Consider the following 21,644-nt stretch of genomic DNA (forward strand, 5'->3'; position numbering starts at 1 on the left):
GAGCATGTAAGGATAAATTGAGACAAGTGCTCTAAAGAAAGGGAATGTGGTCCTTGAGAGCTTGTGACAAAGCAATCTGACACCTGGAGAAGGTGACTCTGACAGTGAGTAGGTGTGAAGGCATTAGAAGAAGGGATCAGGTGGAAGAGCCTTTGAGACAGAGGGAACATTACTGAAGCAAAAGGGAGTATCCAAGGAATGAAAGAGAACCCATGTGCCAGGAGCTCAGAATGTCAGAGGGGGGAGTGGTGTTTGCTGAGGCAGAAGACACAGGCCTGAGTCACCTTGCAGGGAACTGAGGGGAGTGGAAGGTTTTAAAGTAGGGGTTCAGGGTCAGATATGCAGCTGGGGAAGATCAGGGAGGCCAGTTAGTAAGGGCTGCTGGGGTTCAGATGGGCGCTGAGAGGCGTGTGAGCTAGAGCAGTGGAAGAGGGGCAGGAACGGGTGGACAGGCGTGAGGAGGAGCAGGAGGCACCTGGTGCAGACTGGCTGTGAGAGAGTGGGGAATGTAAGGTGTCGAGGATTCTTCTAGTTTTGCGGCTGAGCGACTGGATGGATGGTGGTGCTGATTGATGAGGTTGAAAGACCAGAGACACACGCATTTCTCAAAAACTTTCAGATAGTTCCTAAGGAGCTTGGAGAAAGTTTGGAAGAATAACTCAAAAGAGTATATTTCACTCCAGAAGAAATGTTTTCAAGCATTTAATTAGATTAATTTTAGGATTTAGTTTTTAAAATTGAGGCAAAATTCATATAACATACAATCAGCAGTCCTAAAGTATACAATTCAGTGGCATTTAGTGCATTCACAATGTGGTACAGCCACCACTCCTCTGCAAGTTCAAAACTTGTTCATCACCCCAGAATAACCCCCATATCCGTTACAGTAAGTCACTCCCCATTCCTTCCTCTCCACATTACCTGGCAGCCAGTAATCCGCTCCCTGTCTCTGTGGGTTTGCCTTTTCTGGAAAGTCCGTATGAAAGGAATCATACAATATGTGACTTCTTGTGACTGCCTTCTTTTACTAAGCATAAAATTTTCAAAGTCATCCAAGTTGTAGCATATTTCAGTACGTCATTCCTTTTTATGACTGAGTTAAACATTTTTATAATAATTGAACAACCTATTTATTCATTCTTCCATTGATGGACCCTCCATTCTTCCACTTTTTAGCTATTCCAAATGATGCTGTTATTAATATAAACATTTGTGAACAGATATCTGTATCTGTTGGAGTACCTGTTTTTAATTCTTTTTAGTATATACTTAGGAGTGAAATTGCTGAGTCATAGGGTAATTCTATGTTTAACTCCTTGAAGAACCAGCAGATTTTCCCACAGCAGCTGCACCATTTTACATCCTATCAGCAATGTATGAGGGTTCCAGTTTCTTCAGATCCTCAACAATACTTGTTTTCTGTTTTTTCTTATTATAGCCATTTTGGTTGGAAGTGGTATCTCATTATGGTGGGGTTTTTTTTAATGATAGTTCTCAAATGTGATGTTTTTGTTGTGGTAAAAAATGTATGAAGTGAAAGTGTTAGTTGCTCAGTTGTGTCCAACTCTTTGTGACCTCATGGATTGTAGCCCACTAGGCTCCTCTGTCCGTGGCATTTTCCAGGTAAGAATCCTGGAGTGGGTGGCCATTCCCTTCTCCAGGGGATCTTCCTGAGCTAGGGATTGAACCCAGGTCTCTTGCATTGCAGGCAGATACTTTACCGTCTGAGCCACCAGGGAAACCCTCGAAAATGTTTACCTAACATAAATTTTACAATTTAACTATTTTTAAGTGTACCAGTTTAGTGACATTGAGTACATTCACATTGTCGGGCAACCACCATCCACCTCCAGAACATTTTCACCTTCCCAGACTGAAACTCTATACAATTCAAACAATAACTCCATAGTCTCCCCTTCTCCTCAGTCCTTGGCAACTACCTTTCTATTTTCTGTCAGCTATCACACAATAGCACATCGCACAATAGTTGTCCTTTTATGTCTGGCTTTTTTCACTTAGCGTAATGGCAGAAAGTGAAGAGGAACTAAAGAGCCTCTTGATAAAAGTGAAAGAGGAGAGTGGAAAAGTTGGCTTAAAGCTCAACATTCAGAAAACTAAGATCATGGCATCCGGTCCCATCACTTCATGGGAAATAGATGGGGAAACAGTGGAAACAGTGTCAGACTTTATTTTTTTGGGCTCCAAAATCACTGCAGATGGTCACTGCAGCCGTGAAATTAAAAGATGCTTACTCCTTGGAAGGAAAGTTATGACCAACCTAGATAGCATATTCAAAGCAGAGACATTACTTTGCCAACAAAGGTTCGTCTAGTCAAGGCTATGGTTTTTCCAGTGGTCATGTATGGATGTGAGAGTTGGACTGTGAAGAAAGCTGAGCACCGAAGAATTGATGCTTTTGAACTGTGGTGTTGGAGAAGACTCTTGAGAGTCCCTTGGACTGCAAGGAGGTCCAACCAGTCCATCCTAAAGGAGATCAGTCCTGGGTGTTCATTGGAAGGACTGATGCTGAAGCTGAAACTCCAATACTTTGGCCACCTCATGGGAAGAGTTGACTTATTGGAAAAGACCCTGATGCTGGGATGGATTGGGGGCAGGAGGAGAAGGGGACGACAGGATGAGATGGGTGGATGGCATCACCGACTTGATGGACATGAGTTTGAGTGAACTCTGGGAGTTGGTGATGGACAGGGAGGCCTGTCCATGGACAGGCGTGCTGCGATTCATAGGGTCACAAAGAGTAGGACACGACTGAGCGACTGAACTAAATGTCTTCAAGGTTCATCCATGTTGTAACATGTGTCAGAATTTCATTCCTTTCTAAAGCTGAACAATATTCCATTGTGTGTGTGTATCACATTGTGTTTCTCCATTCATCTGTCAACAGACATTTAGGTGGTTTCTGCCTTCTCAGGCTATCATGAATAATGCTGCTGCGAACATGGGGGTACACATTTCTTTTCAAGACCCTGCTTTCAGGGACTTCCCTGGTGGTCCAGTGGATAAGACATTGAGCTCCCAATGCAGGGAACCTGGGTTCAGTCCCTTTTCAGGGGACTAGATCCCACATGCCACAGAGAAAACCCATTGCAACTAAATAACTAAAAATAAATAAAAATTTAAAAAATAAATAAATAAAAAAGACCCTGCTTTCAGTTCTTTAGGGTATACACCCAGAGGTGGAATTGCTGGGTCATGTGATAATTCTGTGCTTTTGAGGAACTATCGTACTGTTTTCTATAGCTAGTATACCTGTTTACATTTTACATTAGATAATAGCCATCTTAAAGGTTGTAAAGTGGTTTCTCATTGTGGTTTGATTTGCATTTCTTTTCTTTATTAACCAGTGATGCTGATCATTGTTTCACATGCTTGTTGGTGTGTTTGTGCATTCTCTTTGGAGAATGTTGAAGTCAGATTATCCTATTTTATTTGGGTTGTTTTTCTTTCTGTTGATGAGTTGTAAGAGTTCTTTATGTATTCTGGATACTAAACCCTTATCAGATGTATGATTTGCAAATATTTTCTCCCGTTTGGTAGCTTGTCTTCTCACTTTCTTGGTAATAGCCTCTGATGTGTACCTTTTAATTTTCTAATGAAATCCAATTTACCCATTCTTTCTTTTGTAGCTCACATTTTGAGTGTCAGATCTAAGAATCCTTTGCCAAATCTGAGTTCCTGGTAGTTTTTTTTAATAGTTTTATGGTTTTATCCCTTACCTTTAGGTCACTGATCCCTTTGAGCTGGAAGTATGAAGTAAAATTAGATTTGCTTATGAAAATGTGTTTCACCTGTAGCATTATTGGAAGGCAAGGATTTTACTTACTTTTGGAGCCCCACACAAGGCTGGTATAACTAGAAGTGTGATTTAAGGGTGTTGATTAAAGGGACGTGAACTTTTAAAAATATAATTTATTTGGCTAATAGTTGCATGATCACAAACAGGAATTATAGGTACTTTATTATTTCAAAATGTGATAGAGTTGAATTTCCACATTTATTATTTTGGAACATTACTGTCATACACTCTTCTGGCAGAGAGATAGTAAGCTGGGGAATAAGAGCTTTGAAGTCACAAATTTAATGAGAAGGCCAAGGTTATGACCAGATCAGATCAGATCAGTTGCTCAGTCGTGTCCGACTCTTTGCGACCCCATGAATCTCAGCATGCCAGGCCTCCCTGTCCATCACCAACTCCTGGAGTTCACTCAGACTCAAGTCCATCGAGTCAGTGATGCCATCCAGCCATCTCATCCTCTGTCGTCCCCTTCTCCTCCTGCCCCCAATCCCTCCCAGCATCAGGGTCTTTTCCAGTGAGTCAACTCTTCGCATGAGGTGGCCAAAGTACTGGAGTTTCAGCTTTAGCATCATTCCTTCCAAAGAAATCCCAGGGCTGATCTCCTTCAGAATGGACTGGTTGGACCTCCTTGCAGTCCAAGGGACTCTCAAGAGTCTTCTCCAACACCACAGTTCAAAAGCATCAATTCTTCGGCGCTCAGCCTTCTTCACAGTCCAACTCTCACATCCATACATGACCACAGGAAAAACCATAGCCTTGACTAGACGAACCTTTGTTGGCAAAGTAATGTCTCTGCTTTTGAATATGCTATCTAGGTTGGTCATAAGTTTCCTTCCAAGGAGTAAGCGTCTTTTAATTTCATGGCTGCAGTCACCATCTGTAGTGATTTTGGAGCCCAGAAAAATAAAGTCTGGGTTAATGCGTAGCTAAAGTAGAGTAAGAGAACGGATCATTGGAATAGAGGATTCAAAGACGTGAGAGGCAAGGGTGTTGGATTGGAAGTTAGTCAGATTGAGCTGGAGAGGAAAATGGTGAGCTGTATGAGGAAGTCTTACTAAAAAGGGGTCATGCCTGGGAACTTGTAGATGACCATGTACGTTAACAAATTGATGTTCAGAGCAGGATACACCAGAAGTACATTAGGGTGAAGCAGGGCCAGAAGTAATGTCAGCAAGTGTTTCTCAACGTTTAAATCTTGCTAATGGTGAATAGAAAGTAAAATTACAACTCACTGATATATTCAGAATACTTCTGGTGAATTCTTGCAAAATATGCTAAGAATATCTTATTTTGGACTTTTTGGTAGCTCCTGTCTTCGTTCCTGGTTAGAACAAGACACCTCTTGCCCCACATGCAGGATGTCTCTTAACATTGCTGACAATAATCGTGTCCGGGAAGACCATCCAGGAGAGAACCTGGATGAGAATTTGGTTCCTGTGGCGGCAGCCGAAGGCAGACCTCGCTTAAACCAACACAATCACTTCTTCCACTTCGACGGTTAGTTGGTTTCAACCTCTAAAACCCTGCACAGGGTGTTCTCCTCTTAGGGGACACTGTTTTCATTATAACTTGTCCTGTACGGGCTAGTTTAATAACACGTTTCAGTTTGAATTGACAGTGTTCAGTGAGTATGGGTAACACTGAGGGTAGTCTATACCAGGCACTTTGCTAGATTCTGTGTGAATTGCGGGGAAGGGGGTCCAGGGAGGTGAAAGCAGTTACAGTTGAATCAGCCGTGCCTGCAGGAGTGAGCTTAATCACTTTAATAGTTAACCGTTGCTAATAATTTATTACACTGGTATAATACTTAAGCCTGTAATGAAGGGTCACTGAACAGTCATTCCAGTGAGTACTAGGAGGAGAATCAGAGCTGGAAGCCTCTTGCTTTGTCCATGAGATATGAATGTTCAGTCTTCCAGAATGTTGGAAAGAGTTGTATTCATGATAAAACGACACTTAAAATTCTAAGATCATGGGCACCATATCAGGAACTGGTTTATCATTCCTTAATTCACATTACATTGGCCCATTGCTGATTTTCATCAGTTTCAATACCACTAAATGCTGAGTTCATATTTCCTACTCTAAAGTAGGTATCCCTAGACTATTTGTTTAGGAAGATTGCTCTTCCCATCTCTGATTTGAGTTTCCAAGGGTGGGGCACAGCAGGAGTGGCAACACGTTGAAATCCCTGATAGGAAGGACCAGAGGAGCGGAGTCCATCTCTGAGAAGAGGGGATGGTGACCGCCGGCTGGCTGAGCAGGTGTAGAGGGGCTGCTTTGTGGCTGCTAATTAAGGCCTCTTCCTTGTCAGACTTCTGAAATAGACAAGCGGATCTTGGACATGGGTTCTGGCTATGTAAGCTATTTTTTGTGAATTATTACTGAAAACCTAGTCTAAATTGATAAAGGCAACTTTATTTCTCCTTAGTAAGTACATGAAATAGGTATCCAGCTTTTTCTTGGGCACAAACTGTCCAGGCAAGACTTTTGAGTGGCCCTTGAGCTTGTTCTACACTGCTGGCCTCAGTGCTCCTTTCTGAAGGAGAGGGGAATCCTACTTAAATGTGTGGCTTGATATGGGACTGTTTTCGTGCCGACACCCATGATCTTATAGCTTAGGTTCCCCTTCCTTAGGGCCATGGCAGCAGCAGCAGACTTCTTAGTCCAACAGCCTGTGTTGTAGTGCTGTTGGAGAAGCATTTTGAATGAGAAAAATAAAGTCTTTAAACCAGATTATTAAGTAGAAACTACTTCATGAAAATGATGTCCCCTGATGAGTAGTGTTTATGAGTAGTGTGAAGAGAAGAGTGAAAGGTCGGCTCCTGTAGCAACTTTGCAGCCCTGAGCACCTTCCTGACGGTGCGGGCTGTGGGAGGGATGGCGTGTTGTGTGGGTCCAGGGCCACTGGGGCGTGGGCAAGCCCGGCAGTGAAGTGTCCTGGAACCTGACTGTGTGGCTTCAGGTCCTGGCCACCGTAACTAGATGCTGGATCTTGGACAAGTTACCTAACTTCTGAGCGCCTTGGGGACCAGCAGGAGCACTGGAGTCAAATCCCTGAGAAGAGTAACATAGGAATAATAATAATAAACCCAGGTGGGGTTTTAGTGAGAATTGACACTTGGTCAGAGGCCTGGTGTAAAGGAAGCCCGGCTAGTAGTGACACTCACGTGGTAGCTAACGTGAGGAGGGAGGCCTCTAAAACCTGCCCTGGATTCTCGTTTGTTTCAGGGTCCCGGATCGCGAGTTGGCTGCCGAGTTTCTCAGTCGAAGTGATGCACACCACCAACATTCTAGGCATTACACAGGCAAGCAACTCCCAGCTCAATGCAATGGTAAGGAGCGCTCGCTGCTTTTAGATGGAGCTTATTAATCAGGAGGGAAGGAGATGCTGGAGAGCGTGTGCCATGTGCGTGACCTGGCTGGTCTCACTCTGCTCTGGCAAAATGACAGGGTTTTCAGGGGCATCGTATTCATTGGGACCACGTCAATGCCTGTGTTCTAAAATTGAAACTGACTGACTTGCAGGGAAGGAATGGAGACACAGATGTAGAGGGAGAGGGTGGGACGAGTGGGGAAAGCAGCATCAGCACGTGTTCGCTCAGAGGTGTAAGGTGGAGAGCTGCTGAGAAGTTACTGTGCAGCCCGGGGAGCCCAGTGTGGCGCTCTGTGACCACCCGGAGGGATGGGACGGGAGGAGCGGAAGGAGGCTAGGAGAGGAGGGCGTATGTATATATAATTATGGCTGATTTGCGTGGCTGTATGGCAGAAATTGATATAATGTTGTAAAAACTTTAAAACAAAATTTAAATAATTACCAAGAAAAAAAATTGAAACTGGTTTGGAAGCGAGCCTTCGTTTTACTGATGTGGCAGATAATGTGCCCTTTTCTGAGCACTGCTAGGGGCACTCTTGTGATCTTCGCTATTCTTGGGACGCCTCTTAATTTTCACCACCAGTATTTGGGGAGTTACTGACTTGAGTGAATGATATGATTTTTGTTAAAAATTGTAGTAGGCCTACCATATGTGTTATTTTGACTCCATCTCCTCCCTTCCCCAAATAAATAACTGAGTATACATTAACACACACCGTTATACATGCATATATGGCTGTGGACGTAAGTGTGTGTGTTTGTACACACAAACACACACACCATGAGATGCTGCACATGCTCTTGGCTCATTCAAGGATATTGTCCAAATACTTGAAGATTCTGTGTATTTTCTAAAGCTTTGTCATCTGATCTTCACTGATTCACTAATTCACTAATGAAATTTAGTGTTCATTATGATGATAAATCCAAGAGTCTTAAAAATCTAAACTGTGTTATTCCTGCCCGAATAGGGCCTCTGGTTGACATGGGCAGGCCTGGCCAGTACTTTAGAAAGTCATTGGTTCATTTGTTTGTCCATTAACTTATCTTAGTGTATTTATTCAACAAATGTGTAAGAAAGCCTGTTCCTAAGATGGGCTCTGTGCTGTTTCAACAAATTGCGTAGCACCTGGAGTGTCAACAGGGTGGACAGGAGTCCTACTTTCGAGAAGTGTGACTTCTTCATGTGGGGAGAGAGGGAGACCAACTGTAAACACAGATGAGGTCATTGCCAGTGGGGATGAGGGCTTTGCAGGCTGTAGGGCAGGTCATGTTGAGTGGTGAGCACAGACTGTTCTAGAAGAGACATTCAGAGAAGACTCAAGAGGTGATATTTAAGCTGAGACAGGAACGGTGAAAAGGAGGTAGAGGAAACAGGTGTATGGCCATGAGGTGACAATGTTCTGGAAACTAAGGGAAGTGATTGTGGTTGGAGCGTGTGGATCAAAAGCAAGACTGTGACATAATCGAGGTTGCAGAGCAGGTCATGTGGGGATGTGTAGGCCACAGTGCAGTTTGGATTCTGTAATGAAATGACTGTTAGTGGGCCATTTGGGGCTTTTTTTCCCCTCCCCCAGGTGACTGTGACTGATAGGACCGTTAGCAGAGGATAATTTACTTCTGAGAGAATGACATTTACGGGGTGGAAATGGAACCAGCAAGACCAGTTAGGAGGCTGTTGCAGTAGTTCAGGCAAAAAAGGATGGTGGCTTGGACCAGGGTGTTGGGAATTAAGATGAAAAGAAATGGCAGATTGAAGGCTTTTTGAAAATGAACTGATAGGACTTGACAGTGCTTTTGGTTTGGATGTAGGGTAGTGGGGCGAGGGGAGGGTTGGTTTTCGTTAAGCAACCGAGCAGACAGTTGTACCAGGTATTGAGATGGGCAGGACTGAGGGAGGAGCAGGTGAAGGACCTCAGCCTTCTGTTTGGCCGGGGATGTTGGGGTGTCCGTGAGTCAGCCAAGTAGAGATGTCAGGTAGACAGTTGCGGACCTCAAGAAAGAGATCCAGCTGGAGAGAAACATTTGGGAGCTTTACGTCGTAGGGGACTGGATCTCTTCAGGGGAAAGAAGGTGGCTCACGAAGAGAAGAGGGCTCAGGGCTGAGGTCTGGCAGAGAGAGAGGAGCTGTGGCGGCGATTGGGAAGGAAGGAAACCGCAGGAGAAGAGGCAGGTCAGGTGTGTGGTAGTTCTTAGCAGATGAAGTCAGAGATGCATCTTGAGTGTGGCAGAGTGGAGGTGGTTATCAGCTGGAGAGGAACAAGCAGTTTCCATGGCTTGAGGGGTTGAATTCTAGATTATTGGATGGGAAAATGAGTGGGAGCTGAAGACGCTCAGTAGCTGGCAGTGTGTTACAAGATGGTACAAAGAAGTAAGGTGGTTGCTTAATAGGGGTGTGCCATCAGAGGAGTTTTGGTTGATTTTTTTTTTCTTTAAGATTTTTGAGCAGGCCATTCATTGATCCACAAATTTCAGAACCTGTAGGGAATTTCCCTGGTGGTTCAGTGGTTAGGACTCCATGCTTCCACTTCCACTGCAAGGGGCATAGGTTCCGTCCCTGGTCAGTGAAATAAGATCCCACTTGCTTTGAGCCATGACCAAAAACACCCCCAAAATCAAAAAACAAAACCTGTAGAGTATCTGGTGAAGTCACACTCCTGTCCTTGCCGCCATCTGCCCAGACTCCCTCCTCTCAGGGAATAACAATTTTGATTAGTTTTTTCTGTGTTGTGTTCTTTCACAGTGTTTACATACACACAGAAGCAAGCGCGAAGTGTGTATTCTTTTTCTTTTCCCCACGGGCCATCTTTTTTCTTCTATTTTTTGTTGTTTGTTGTTCAGCTGCTCAGTCATGTCTGATTCTCTGAAACCCCATGAACTGCAGCATACCGGGCTTCCCTGTTCTTCACTGTCTCCTGGAGTTTGCTCAAACTCATATCCATTGAGTCAGTGATGCCATCCAACCATCTCATCCTCTGTTGCCCCCTTCTCCTCATGCCCTGAATCCTTCCTAGCATCAGAGTCTTTTCCAGTGAGTCACATACCATACCCTTAACCGCTTTTAAGTGTACAGTTCAATGGTATTAAGTATATTCATGTTTTTATGCAACTCTCACCACCATCCATTTCCAGAACTCTTCATCTTACAAAACTGAAGCCCTAACCCAATAAGCAGTAACTCTCCATTCCCTCCTTCCTAGCCCCTGGCAACCACCATTCTCCTTTCTTTATGAATTTGACTTTAGGGACCTCATTTAAACAGAATCATAAATTTTTTGTGTGTGTGACTGGCTTATTTTACTAAGCTTTGTGTCCTCAAGGTTCAGCTGTGATGTCGCATGTGTCAGTTTCCTTCCTTCTTAAGGCTGAATAAATATCCGCTTGTATGGATAGACCACATTTGGCTTCTCCATTCATCTGTCAGTGGACGCTTGGGTTGCTTCCATGTGTTAGCTATCGTGAGTAATGGGACTACGAATATGGGTGTACAAATAAATCTCTCTTTGAGACTCTGTTTTTAGTTCTTTTCTGTACCCAAGAGTCTTTTTAAAAAGATTCTAAAGCATGCTTGGTTTGCAAATAGGAATGATCACTAGACGGGGAGAGATTGATGGTACAGAACAAAGTTAACTGAAGGCACAGTTCTTGAGGTGGAGGATGGGCTGGGCGCCAGAGCCAGGAGAGAGGCATTCGTTTACCTTGGTTGGGGGACGAATGGACATGGCTGCAGGCATGTCATTTTGAGAAACAGTTTTTTTTTTAAAGGCATGGCTCATAGATAACCATTTAGGTAGAAGCAACCTACGTGTCCATAAGAAATGAATGGATTATGAAAATGGTCTGTTCACACAATGGGAGTATGATTCAGCCAGCCAAAAAACTTTGAGGATATTGTGCTAAGTGAAATCAGCTAATTACCAAAAAAGACAAATACTGCATGATTCCACTCACATGAGGTATCTAAATTACTCAGACTCTTAGAAACAGGAAGTAGAATGGCTGCCTGGGGAAGGGGGATGGGGAGTTGCCATTAAGTGGGTGTTAGAGTTGTGGTCTTGCCAAGATGAAGGCATCTGGGGATGTCTTGCACAGCAGTGTGTGTGTAGTTAACACTGCTGTACACTTAAAAATGGTTAAGATGGGTGATTGTATATTATTTTGACCATTACAAAAGACCAGGCTTCCTGCTGGCTTCTGCTGTCTCAGTGAAGCGCTCAGTCAGGTCATCAGCGGAGAGAGAGAGAGAGAGAGAGTAACGTCGTGAGGGCAGATGGCCTGGGAATGTGGCCGCCCCGATGCTCTGCGTGGGTACTTTAGGCTCAGTCAGCTGTTGAAGCTCTTCAGGCTGATCACCTCACCTGCCCCCTTAAAAAAAGTCAGAATCCATGGGCGCATAAACCTCCCAGGAATGAGAATTACCTTGAAGTTGATGTGTTTAGAATTCTAAACAGACAGGTCCTGGTGTTCTTCCTCCCCATCCACAGTGGATTGGAATAGTCTATTTTTAGCACAACTAATTTACTGGCACAATATATTTTTTATAAAGATCTAATGTATCATTTGCTGCATTTTCTGGGAGAAATGCTTTGGACTTACTTTATTTGGGAAATGAAGAGGGAGCTGTTTATGAATAGAGAAGAATGTTATTTGATTATCCAGGTTGTTGTGGACTGTTGCCCAGTTAGCTTTGACTTGACCTGGGTTTTGAAAGATTATCAACTCATGTTCATAGAAACGATACAGGGATCCCAGGACAGCAGAGCACCAGGTCCTTCTGTGCTACACACGTGTCTTGCCCTCTCTGCCCCAACAGTGACCCAAGCAAAACTTTAAGCAGGTTTCAGCCTGGTCTTTCCTCTCTCGGTCTGACGTTGAGACACATTCCCCCTCTTTCTACAGTTACGACAACATGGTCCTCTCCCAACAGTAGACTTTCTTGTCTCCCTGAGGCAGTTATATTTTTCCTCCTCATTTTTTCTTTTGATCATTGGGACTTTTTCCACATATAAAACCCTGAATATAAGTATTTATAAAATAAATATACATGCATGAGAAAAAAATGTGGAGCTGCTCAAATGAAAGTCCAGGTGGTGGCGTGCAAGATCTCCGCCTGCTCCCCTCTGTACGTGTGGCCAACCTAGAGCCCTGATGGCCTCTGTGACATTTCTAGAGTGCAGTTTGAGAACTTTAGCTCTGGAGCAGTATTAGCAATTACATTCTTTAGAATCTTAGCCGCACCTCACCCCCTCCCCACCCCCGCCGCCCCCGCTGGGCAAAGTGTAACTCCCATATGGTAAGTTCAGAGTTTTTAGTAACCATCTCTGAGTTTCGTCAGACCCATTCAGTGGTGTAACAGCACCATAATCAAAATGCAGGGCAGCTCCATTCCCCCTCCCCTCAGATTCCATTGTGCCCCTTTGTAATCACTTCTGCTTCTACCCCCAGCCTCTCGGAACCACCTATAAGTTTTCTACCCTTATAATTTTGCTTAGTCTGGAGTGTCATAGAAATGGAATCCTTGGATTGTAAAGAATCTGCCTGCAATGTGGGAGACCCAGGTTCGATCCCTGGGTTGGGAAGATTCCCCTGGAGAAGGGAATGGCAACCCATTCCAGGATTCTTGCCTGGAGAATCCCAGGAAAAGAGGAGCCTGACAGGCTAGAGTCTGTGGGGTCGCAAAGAGTCGGACACGACTGAGCAACTAACACTGTCACTGTTTTACAGCGCATAGCCTTTTGAGTGGAACATCTTTCACATAACACATTTGAATTTCATCTATTGTTCCTTCTAGGAATATATAACTTTAAGGAGAATATGTTTGTATCCTGTTACTGAGCTTTTTTTTTTTTTTGGTGCCAAAACCCAGGATTGAATAAAATGAACACTTTTTAAAGCTAAATATTCTAATTCAGTCTGCCTCAGGGTCGTATTTCTGTGCTTTTTTTATTTGGAGTTGATGCCGTCACCAACTTTTCTGTTTGGCCTTCTGGAGGAGTCCTAAGTGTGAGGGTGATCTGCAGCACGGCAGTGGCCCCCGTCCTTGTGTTTTCACGGCAGGTCACCGGGTTCATTGCCCAGAGCCTGCCTCACCCCGTGACCTCAGGGAGTAACTGTTGGGAGTGACCGCTTCTGTGGCCTCTTTGTTTCCCTCCAGGCTCATCAGATTCAAGAGATGTTTCCCCAGGTGCCATACCACCTGGTACTACAAGACCTCCAGCTGACACGCTCAGTTGAAATAACAACAGACAACATTCTGGAAGGACGGATTCAAGTACCTTTTCCCACACAGGTAAACTGAGGGTTCAGGCATGACAAGTGAATTCTGTCCTTACCAAGGTTTAATCTTCTAAATTAACTTTTTAGTTACTTAACAGCTGAGTATCATTTATGACTTGATGAAGGGTTTCTGTAAATTCCCTAACTTTCCAAATTATGATTGAGAACAGACTCATCCAGGAGGCTTGGCTGAAGACAAGGACACAAACATTTGGCTGATTTTTTATGCAGATGTATACCCCAAACCAGTTTGCCCTCACCAGTCATAGTATCAGTTCACTTTTCGACAAGGATTGGCAGTCTTTTTCTAGCAGATTGAAGTATTTTAGGCCTTGCAAGCCATGCGTTATCTGTTGTAACTTCTTAATTCCATGCTGCAGTGCTGAAGTAGCCGTGGACAATATGGAAATGAATGTATGCGACTGTGTTCCAGTCAGACTTTATTTACAGAAACCGTTGGAGTAACTTGTCCTATAGGCTGCGGTTTGCCAGCCCTGGCGTGGGAGACAGCACCCTTTGTCCTCAGCTGGCTTTGCACATCAGTGTAGCTTTCCAGTGGTATAGTTCCTCTTTGTGTGAGGCTTGTAGTTTTGACTCTTTAAAAAAAGGTCCTGTCTCCTGGCCCATCATAAAACCTCTTCGATGGGTACAAGAAGTATTGACATTTTAAAGACAAGCTTTCCAGCAGGACCAAGGAATGAATATGTGATTAGAGTATCATAAGAGCTTCCCAAGTGGCTCAGTGGTAAAGAATCCACCTGCCAATGCAGGAGATGTGGGTTGCATCCCTGGGTCAGGAAGATCCCCTGGAGGAGGAAACAGCAACCCACTCCGGTATTCTTGCCTAGAGAATCCCATGGCCAGAGGAGCCTGGAGGGCTACAGTCCATGGGGTCACAAAGAGTCAGACACGACTAAGTGGTTGAGCCACATGCAGGCTATCATATACCAAAAAATTACTCAGTTTTTATATACCAAAACATGGAAATCTGTTAGTAAAAATCTTAAAATGTGAGAATCTTTGGAGAGAGAATAAGCCTGGAATTGGTAGTCGAAGGGGTTGAGGTATTAGAGGTGGCTCTGTGTTCCTTACCTGTAGGAACTGGCTGTGGCTCTGGGAGCAGACTCTGAGAAGGATTTGGATGCCAGTAGTTAATTTGAGAAGTGTTCTGGGAACCATGCAGTACTTCCCTGGTGGCTCAGATGGTAAAGAATCTGCCTGCAATGCAGGGGACCTGGGTTCAGTCCCTGGGTTGAGAAGATCCCCTGGGGAAGGCAATGGCTACCCACTCCAGTATTCCTGCCTGGAGAATTCCATAGGCATAGGAGCCTGGCGGACTGTAGTCCATGGGATCGTAAAGTTGGACATGACTGAGTGACTAACATTTTCTGGGAACCATGGGAAGGAGTCTAGGAAACACAGGCAGCAGGTGGGACCGTGAGGTGGGTTAAGGACTTGTTGTCCAGCAGGTCAGCATCGAGGGTGTTTAGAGCTCGGGGCCGCTGGAGGCTTCTGGGATCCAGTGCAGAATTCATATACACCAGTTCCCATCCATTGTCGGCAGAGGGCTTCCTCTGAGGAGCGCAGAGTTCCCTCACACAGCCAGAGTGAGTCCTTGGGCGATGAAATACAGAAAGCGGCCAGCCGGCACCAAGGGGACAGGCCTGCAGGGGTGAGGGCAGGTCCCGAGGCGTCTGCCGTGTTGGCCAGGGGCTCAGCCTGGCTGAGCGTGAGGACAGCGGCACCGGTTGGCAGGATGTCGAGGCGGATGAGATGACTGTGCAGGGCTTTTCCAGTGTCCTGTCTGTCCTGCTGTTGCGTTTGCTGTTGTCGTGCAGTTGTTATTACTGAAAGGGAAATTAAACACTGATAACTCTTGGACTTAGGCCTCAGACTCCTTTGTCGGGTCATTAATCCAGCATTCTCATGTCTTGGATGCCGGGGATTAGTTGAACTCAGCCTGCTGGGGCTGTAGCTCCTCCCCACCACCCCCAGCCCCACCTGTACCTGTTCCTTGAGTTCAGAGCGGCTCTGCATTGTCTGTGCTGCTGTCTCTCTTTCAGCGGTCAGAGAGCATCAGGCCCGCGTTGAACAGTCCTGTGGAAAGGCCAAACGGCGAGCAGGAGGACGGAGAAGCCTCTGTTCAGGTAAGGCCTGTGCCCTAGAGAGTGTGGAGGAGTGGGGTGGGCACCTGGCGGTGGGCTTCGTCCACCTCTGATGTTGGTGTGACAGCGCTCGAGTAGTGAGCAGGCCGTGTGCCAGTCCTATCTCAGCATGTGAGGCTAACAGACCTCACTGTGCCTGGGTGTGGCCGGCAGCCCACTCCCTGGGGACTGTCCTCAGGACCTGGAGGAGAAAGGGGCCATGCTCTCCTGGCCGGGCCTGCCACCATGAACTTGAGTGTAGCACTAGGAAGGGTGTGGTGGGGCTGGGCCCAGGACTTGGGTTGACCACGCGGGCCCACTCTCCAGAGCCGAGGTCATCAGGTTATTCTCCCCTACACCTCTCTTGTTGAGCTCAGCATTTGCAGGAACTTCCACACATTTCACAAACAGGAGACCCCCGGGATGGGGGGAAGCATGGTTATCTTGGGAACCAAATCTGTCTAGATAACCACTCTGGGTGACCTGGGGTGAGTGCCCCCAACCGAAAACAGCTCCCTTGTCCGGGGTGCAGGGCAGAGGTACCTCCACCCCGAGCTCTTCACCCTACAGCCTGGGGGTGCCAGTTCACATTCGTTTTCTGTAATTCTCATTTGCTTATCGATGACCATACATGCTGGAAACTTTCTTAAGGGACTGAAAATCCCCAAGCAACCCTGTCTTTGCATTTCCTTGTGTGTGTGAGATGTGTGGGGCTCCCCACACAGGGAAGAGGTCCGAGGACAGCACCGCCTTCCCTCCAGTGGGAGTCAGGGCTCTGGGAGCAGCCGCTTTCACCTCACATGTCTTTCCCTACAAACAAGAAACACTAAACACTCCTAAGACTTCTTCAGATCTGTTGCTGAGTTAAAATGTTCATGTCCGAATCTGTAGCTGGGTTGTGCAGTATTTGTAAAATAGTGTCTGGCTTCTGAAGAAGGGGATCATTGCTTTTCCAGGTTTTGTAGCTGGCTTAGCTCTGATTTAGAGGCTGGGCTTACTGGGTGGCCTTGTGGGTGGGTACAGCACATTCAATTTGTCTTGATTTCCCAACTTTCTTTTCAGAGCGAGCCTGAAGGTTTCTGACTTTTTTTTTTCTTTTTTAATGTAGTCAAAGGAAAGTACTTGTTTCACAAAGAAGCTTGCTATATAACACTTTTGGCTGTTCTCAGGAAATAATAAGTTCTTGGAAAACAGACAGTCATTTAATAAACACCTCGATTTAGCCCAGTCAGCCAGTCAGCTCTGCCCATTAATTCGAGGCCTTCCCTCTGCCCAAGCTCAGGCCTGCATGGGTCAGGCTTGGAGGCCTGTGGGGGCCTGAGGGTGGGCTTCCATGCCCTTCCTTCCATCTCTTCCTCCACCTCCACTCATTGGCTCTTCTTCCCAACTCCTCTAGGATCAGACTCAGGAGGGGAGAGGGTTAGGATGGGCCATGTGACCCCAGGGTGGGTGGGTGGGTGTGTTACAGCTGTTATTTTAGAGAGCTTTCTGTCCTGTCTAGCACCAGAAACCTTGAGTATTCTTCCTTTGAACTTGGACTGTCTTTCAACAGCCAGCCCTTACTTCATGGGGCCCCCTCACCCCTTCCAGTGGCCCTCTTGGGCAGTCTTTCAGCAGCCTTGGGCTGGATCCTCCCGTAGGACCCATGTCTCCTCCCCAGAGCACACAGAGCAGTGCCTTATGGTTGGCGGACCTTAAAGTTGCTCCCATCAAAGCCTTTTTAAAATCTGCTACAAACCAGTTTCTTCCTGTTAGGCTTCTCAGGTGCGTGTTAGTCATCACCGGCCCCCATGTCCCCCAACATCTAGGGCATGTAAGTCAGGCCCCAGGATTCTCTTGAAGTTCCTCCCTTGCTGATCTGAGAAGCTGGAGAAGCGCTCCCACCCGAAACTCTTAAAAATAGGCCTTTCAGCCGCTTGCTCCTCAACTCTGTCTTCGCCTTGGGCTGATGCTGGCCAGCCTGGGTCTGGAAGCCCGAGCAACACAGACGGCCCCTAACCGAGCCTGCGGAGGGCCTTGGGCTCTGTCCTGACCTTCACAGCTGCAGCTATAATGGAGAGAGCCCCATTATCACATCCTGTGACTCAAGCACAGTATCTCATGTCTGTTTTAAAAAAGATACTAAGAATTTACCCTTCTTATCTGCCTAGCTGTTCTCAGAGTCAAATGAGGGTATAAAATTTGTGTAGTACATGTGGTAACTTGTTGAAATTTTAAAGCTGTAAGTAGTGGTGAACAGAAAATTCCCAGAACAAATTAGTAGTTAACTTGTGTGTCTTCCGAGAGTACAGTTTCAAGGTGCTTCTGTTTTCTATATAGTAATCCTTCACTTACTCCCCAATGTTAAACATGCCGTGGTGAGTCAGGCCCATCAAGAACCCCTGTCTGCTGACATGTGTTTGTCGGTCCCTGCCTGGCAGCCTGTCTCCTTTGGGGTCTAGAAGAGCATCACGAGGGGCTCCAATCAGGTGGGGACTGGATTGCTCATGGCAACCCCTTGCTTCCTGTGTCCAGACCGAGCGGGTGCCGCTGGACCTCAGTCCTCGGCTGGAGGAGGCGTTGGACTTCGGCGAGCTGGAAGCGGAGCCCAGTGAGGGGGAGGATTTTGAGGCCCGGGGCAGCCGCTTCTCCAAGTCCGCAGACGAGAGGCAGCGCATGCTGGTGCAACGCAAGGATGACCTCCTGCAGCAGGCGCGGAGGTGAGCAGGTCCGCGGTGCCATTGGGGGGCACCTGCCGTCCAGGCCCGGGGCCTGAAAGCCCTTGCCATAGATGCTGGGTTTGGAGAGCTAGCGCCTGTTCCCTACAGTTTCCAATTTCAAGTCTCTGTTGAAAAGCCAGAGGATCTGGTAATACTGGGCCACCCGGTAACCTCTGGCCAGCACTGCCAGCGTCCCCGATGGGCACTTTCACCAGCCAGAGGATCTGGTAATACTGGGCCACCCGATAGCCTCTGGCCAGCGCTGCCAGCGTCCCCGGTGGGCACTTTCACCCACACTCCTGTGGTTAGCACTTCTGTGCCAGTGTGGTCTAGACCCTTTATGTTAGCTACTCTCTCTTCCTCTTAATTCTAAGAGGGAGCACGGTGATTATCCCCATTAAACAGACTTAAAGCTGAAGAAACCAAGGCCTTGAGGGCCTCATGCCAGCCTGGTGCCCAGCTCCCGAGTCCTCCGTCTTGGCCACTCTGTGCATGGCCAGCCCCGGAGCACCGGCCACATCCCCACAAGGCCCAGCACCGGGTAGGGGCAGCCAGAGGGAGAGTGTTCTCTTGACTTGGCAGGCACTCGGTAGTTAAACATTTGGTGACAGGGCTGGGGTTTTGTTCCCGTGGGTGGGTTTGGTGCCCAGCGCCAGGCTGGTGAGTAGAGACTTCACGCTGTGTGTTAGTTGTGGGGGCGGTGGGGGGCCGGAGGAGAGGGAGGGGCTGAGCAGCCTCCACGGCAGAGACCTTCCACCCCTCCGTTCAGGGCGGGGTGTCTCGTTTATGGGGTGGTGCTGAGTGGCAGCTTCGTAGCCTGACGGGGAAGGGGGAATTACCGAAGCATGTTGTGTGTTTTTGTATGCCTGCCTTCCAGAGCTCCCTGGGTCCCTCACGTGCACCTTTGGTTTTTGGTAGGCGTTTCTTGAACAGAAGCTCTGAAGATGACTCAGCCTCAGAGAGCTGCCTGCCCTCAGAAGGGACAACCTCTGACCCCGTGACCCTGCGTCGAAGGATGCTGGCTGCTGCTGCCGAGCGGAGACTTCAGAAGCAGCAGGCCTCCTAGCGCTGCCTTGCCTTCCTCGGCTGCCTCCGCCAGAGCCGCGTGCCCGGCCTGCTGAAGAGGCCTGTCCCCAGTTGTGCCTGCTGTGTGAAGAAGCGGGCTTGACTGCATCACCGCTGTATAAAGCATGTGGTCTTAATAGTGTTTGGACAGCTGACAGATTTAATCCTTTTTTGTAATACTTTCTATGTGACATTTCTCTTCCCTTAGAAACACTGCACATTTTAACTCTAGGCATGATCTCTTCTGCATTGACTGGACTTTGGAGGAGTGGGGAGGATCAGGAGGAAGTGGGCAACCAAAGACCTGAAGCGGGCAACGTCCATGACTGCCTTATGCAGAAGTCATAACAGATGCCGGTGTCTTTAGCTCCAAACGTGGCAGGAAGCGTGGTGCAGCAGATGGGGGTTGGAGGCAGGGGGATCCATACAAAGCAGCGTGCAGATGGATAGCCAGAGCCTGACTCCACACCGCTGGGGAATTTCTGCTGTCCAGCTGCTGTTCTTAGTGAGGAGGCATTCAGAATGTCAGAGTGAGGCCAGAGCTACGGGCTTCTGGACCCCTGGGCCGGCGGGCCATCATGGAAAAACCGTGTTTGGTTCAATACCTGGAGCAGAGCAGGGGAAAGCCCAGGGATGTGGTGTGAGGAGGTGACAGTTTGTCCCAGGATATCCGGGACTTTCCGAGCCCTGTCCAGAGCTGCTTTACTTCAGTTAATGCTGGTGCTCCTCCATCTATGAGTATGCCCTGCGTGTCCATCCTCTCCTCTCTGTATTTCAATGTCCCCTGCCCACCTGCTCCCAGACATGGGGAAGTTCAGCACTGACAGGGTTAAGCAGCAAGCTTTGGTTCGTGGTTTTAATTCCTTGGTGAAGTCAATTAGGCAGTGCCAAAGGCTGTGGGTTTGGTCTTTGGGGGATGGGAGAGTACTTCTTGGAGGGCTTCATTGAAGAAATAAATGATACCTTTTGTATCTTTCTTCCCTGGAACCCTTCATTTTCATAACTGTGTTGGTTAAAAGGTAAGGTGTTGCGTCCACCTGCCTTGGAGCAGACCCAGATCTGAACTTTTTCAAATCCTTGACAAATTTCACTTGAAGGGTTTGAAACACGCAATCATAGCTTACATAGTTCAGTTTTATGTCCTACTGGATTAAGGTTTTTTTTTTTTAATGTTTGAAAGCATAGTTTTATGGTAGTCCTTTTGGGAAGAATCCAGTATTACCTAAAATTGGCAAAGTTAAATGTATTTTACATAACAAAGTTTTTAGGATGTTGAGAAGTAACTGAAAATAGAGCGATGAGTACGTGTTTAGGCTGAGATAATTTATTTCAATAAATCTTTCAAAAGCCTTATCTTGAAATGCTGTTAGTAAATTTCTGTCATTTTTTTTCTTTTTAAATTTGTTTTGCTGAGAGCATAGCTATTTGTTTTTACTGTAAAACAACAACAATAATAATAATAATAAAAAGCAAACTGTCCTAGTGTGGTGTTGTGTGTGGCTTGGAGCTCAGGCAGTTTTCTTCAGAAGTGCAGAAATTAGGTCGTGTTTTGATTTCGGGTGTTCTGTTTTGGTTGGTGGGTTTTTCTTTATAATTTTGTGTGTGTGTGATGTGCACCTTTAAAGATGACACCAGTTCCATGTGTTCTTATGTTTCAGATGTGTGAAAAGAGAATGTTTTGGAGTCAATTTTAGAGAGTCCTGAAACAATGGAATACAACAGCATGACAGTGATCACAGGAGAGACATACCTTTAAAACGAGCCCAAAAGAGAAGTCCTAAATTCACCCTGAGATTTTATACCTGCATAGGAGAGGATTCTGTGCACTTACTGCCTCTTGGCTTCTGTCACTTCTTGGGGATATCTGGGACAGACTAAAGGCAAGGGCAGGATGCTAGGCCAGCCCCCCAGTTCCATGGGGTGGCCCCCCACCCCCAGCCCCTTGGCTGTGCCAGCTTCTCCAGCGTGCTCGCAGTGGAGGCCAGGCAGCTGGTTCAGGTTTGTAAGCAGAGGGCGTTTGGGTGCTCTGTGAATGGTGGTGGAGGTGCCCTTGCCCTCTCTGGGCTCTTCTGGAAGTGGTCTCCCTCACTCCCTTCATTTTCTTTTGACCCTTTTGACATTTTGGGTTCCCAGTTTGGTTTTTTTCCTAATTTTGAGGCTTTTGTGTACCATAGAGATCCATGATCTTCGTGGATATTTTAGTTCTGTTGATGTGAATTCTGGGTGTGCAGGTGGCCGCATGGACCTGGCTTCCCACTTGAGCTGGG

At 46.7% G+C, this 21,644-nt stretch overlaps 1 protein-coding gene across 1 annotated transcript in view; it reads left to right on the forward strand.

Annotated features, from left to right (window-relative positions):
• Positions 1–20,856, forward strand: part of AMFR (autocrine motility factor receptor) — a 45,538-nt gene extending 24,682 nt beyond the window's left edge. Inside the window, exons 9-14 of the mRNA XM_070770592.1 lie at positions 5,124–5,314; positions 7,049–7,152; positions 13,348–13,482; positions 15,533–15,616; positions 18,128–18,312; positions 19,231–20,856. Of these exons, the coding sequence (XP_070626693.1) occupies positions 5,124–5,314; positions 7,049–7,152; positions 13,348–13,482; positions 15,533–15,616; positions 18,128–18,312; positions 19,231–19,378 (847 nt within the window). The 3' untranslated portion in view covers positions 19,379–20,856. The remainder of the gene's footprint in view (positions 1–5,123; positions 5,315–7,048; positions 7,153–13,347; positions 13,483–15,532; positions 15,617–18,127; positions 18,313–19,230) is intronic.
• The last annotated feature ends 788 nt before the right edge of the window (positions 20,857–21,644 follow it).

Source organism: Bos indicus, chromosome 18 (assembly GCF_029378745.1).
Source record: "Bos indicus isolate NIAB-ARS_2022 breed Sahiwal x Tharparkar chromosome 18, NIAB-ARS_B.indTharparkar_mat_pri_1.0, whole genome shotgun sequence".
NCBI lineage: Eukaryota > Metazoa > Chordata > Mammalia > Artiodactyla > Bovidae > Bos > Bos indicus.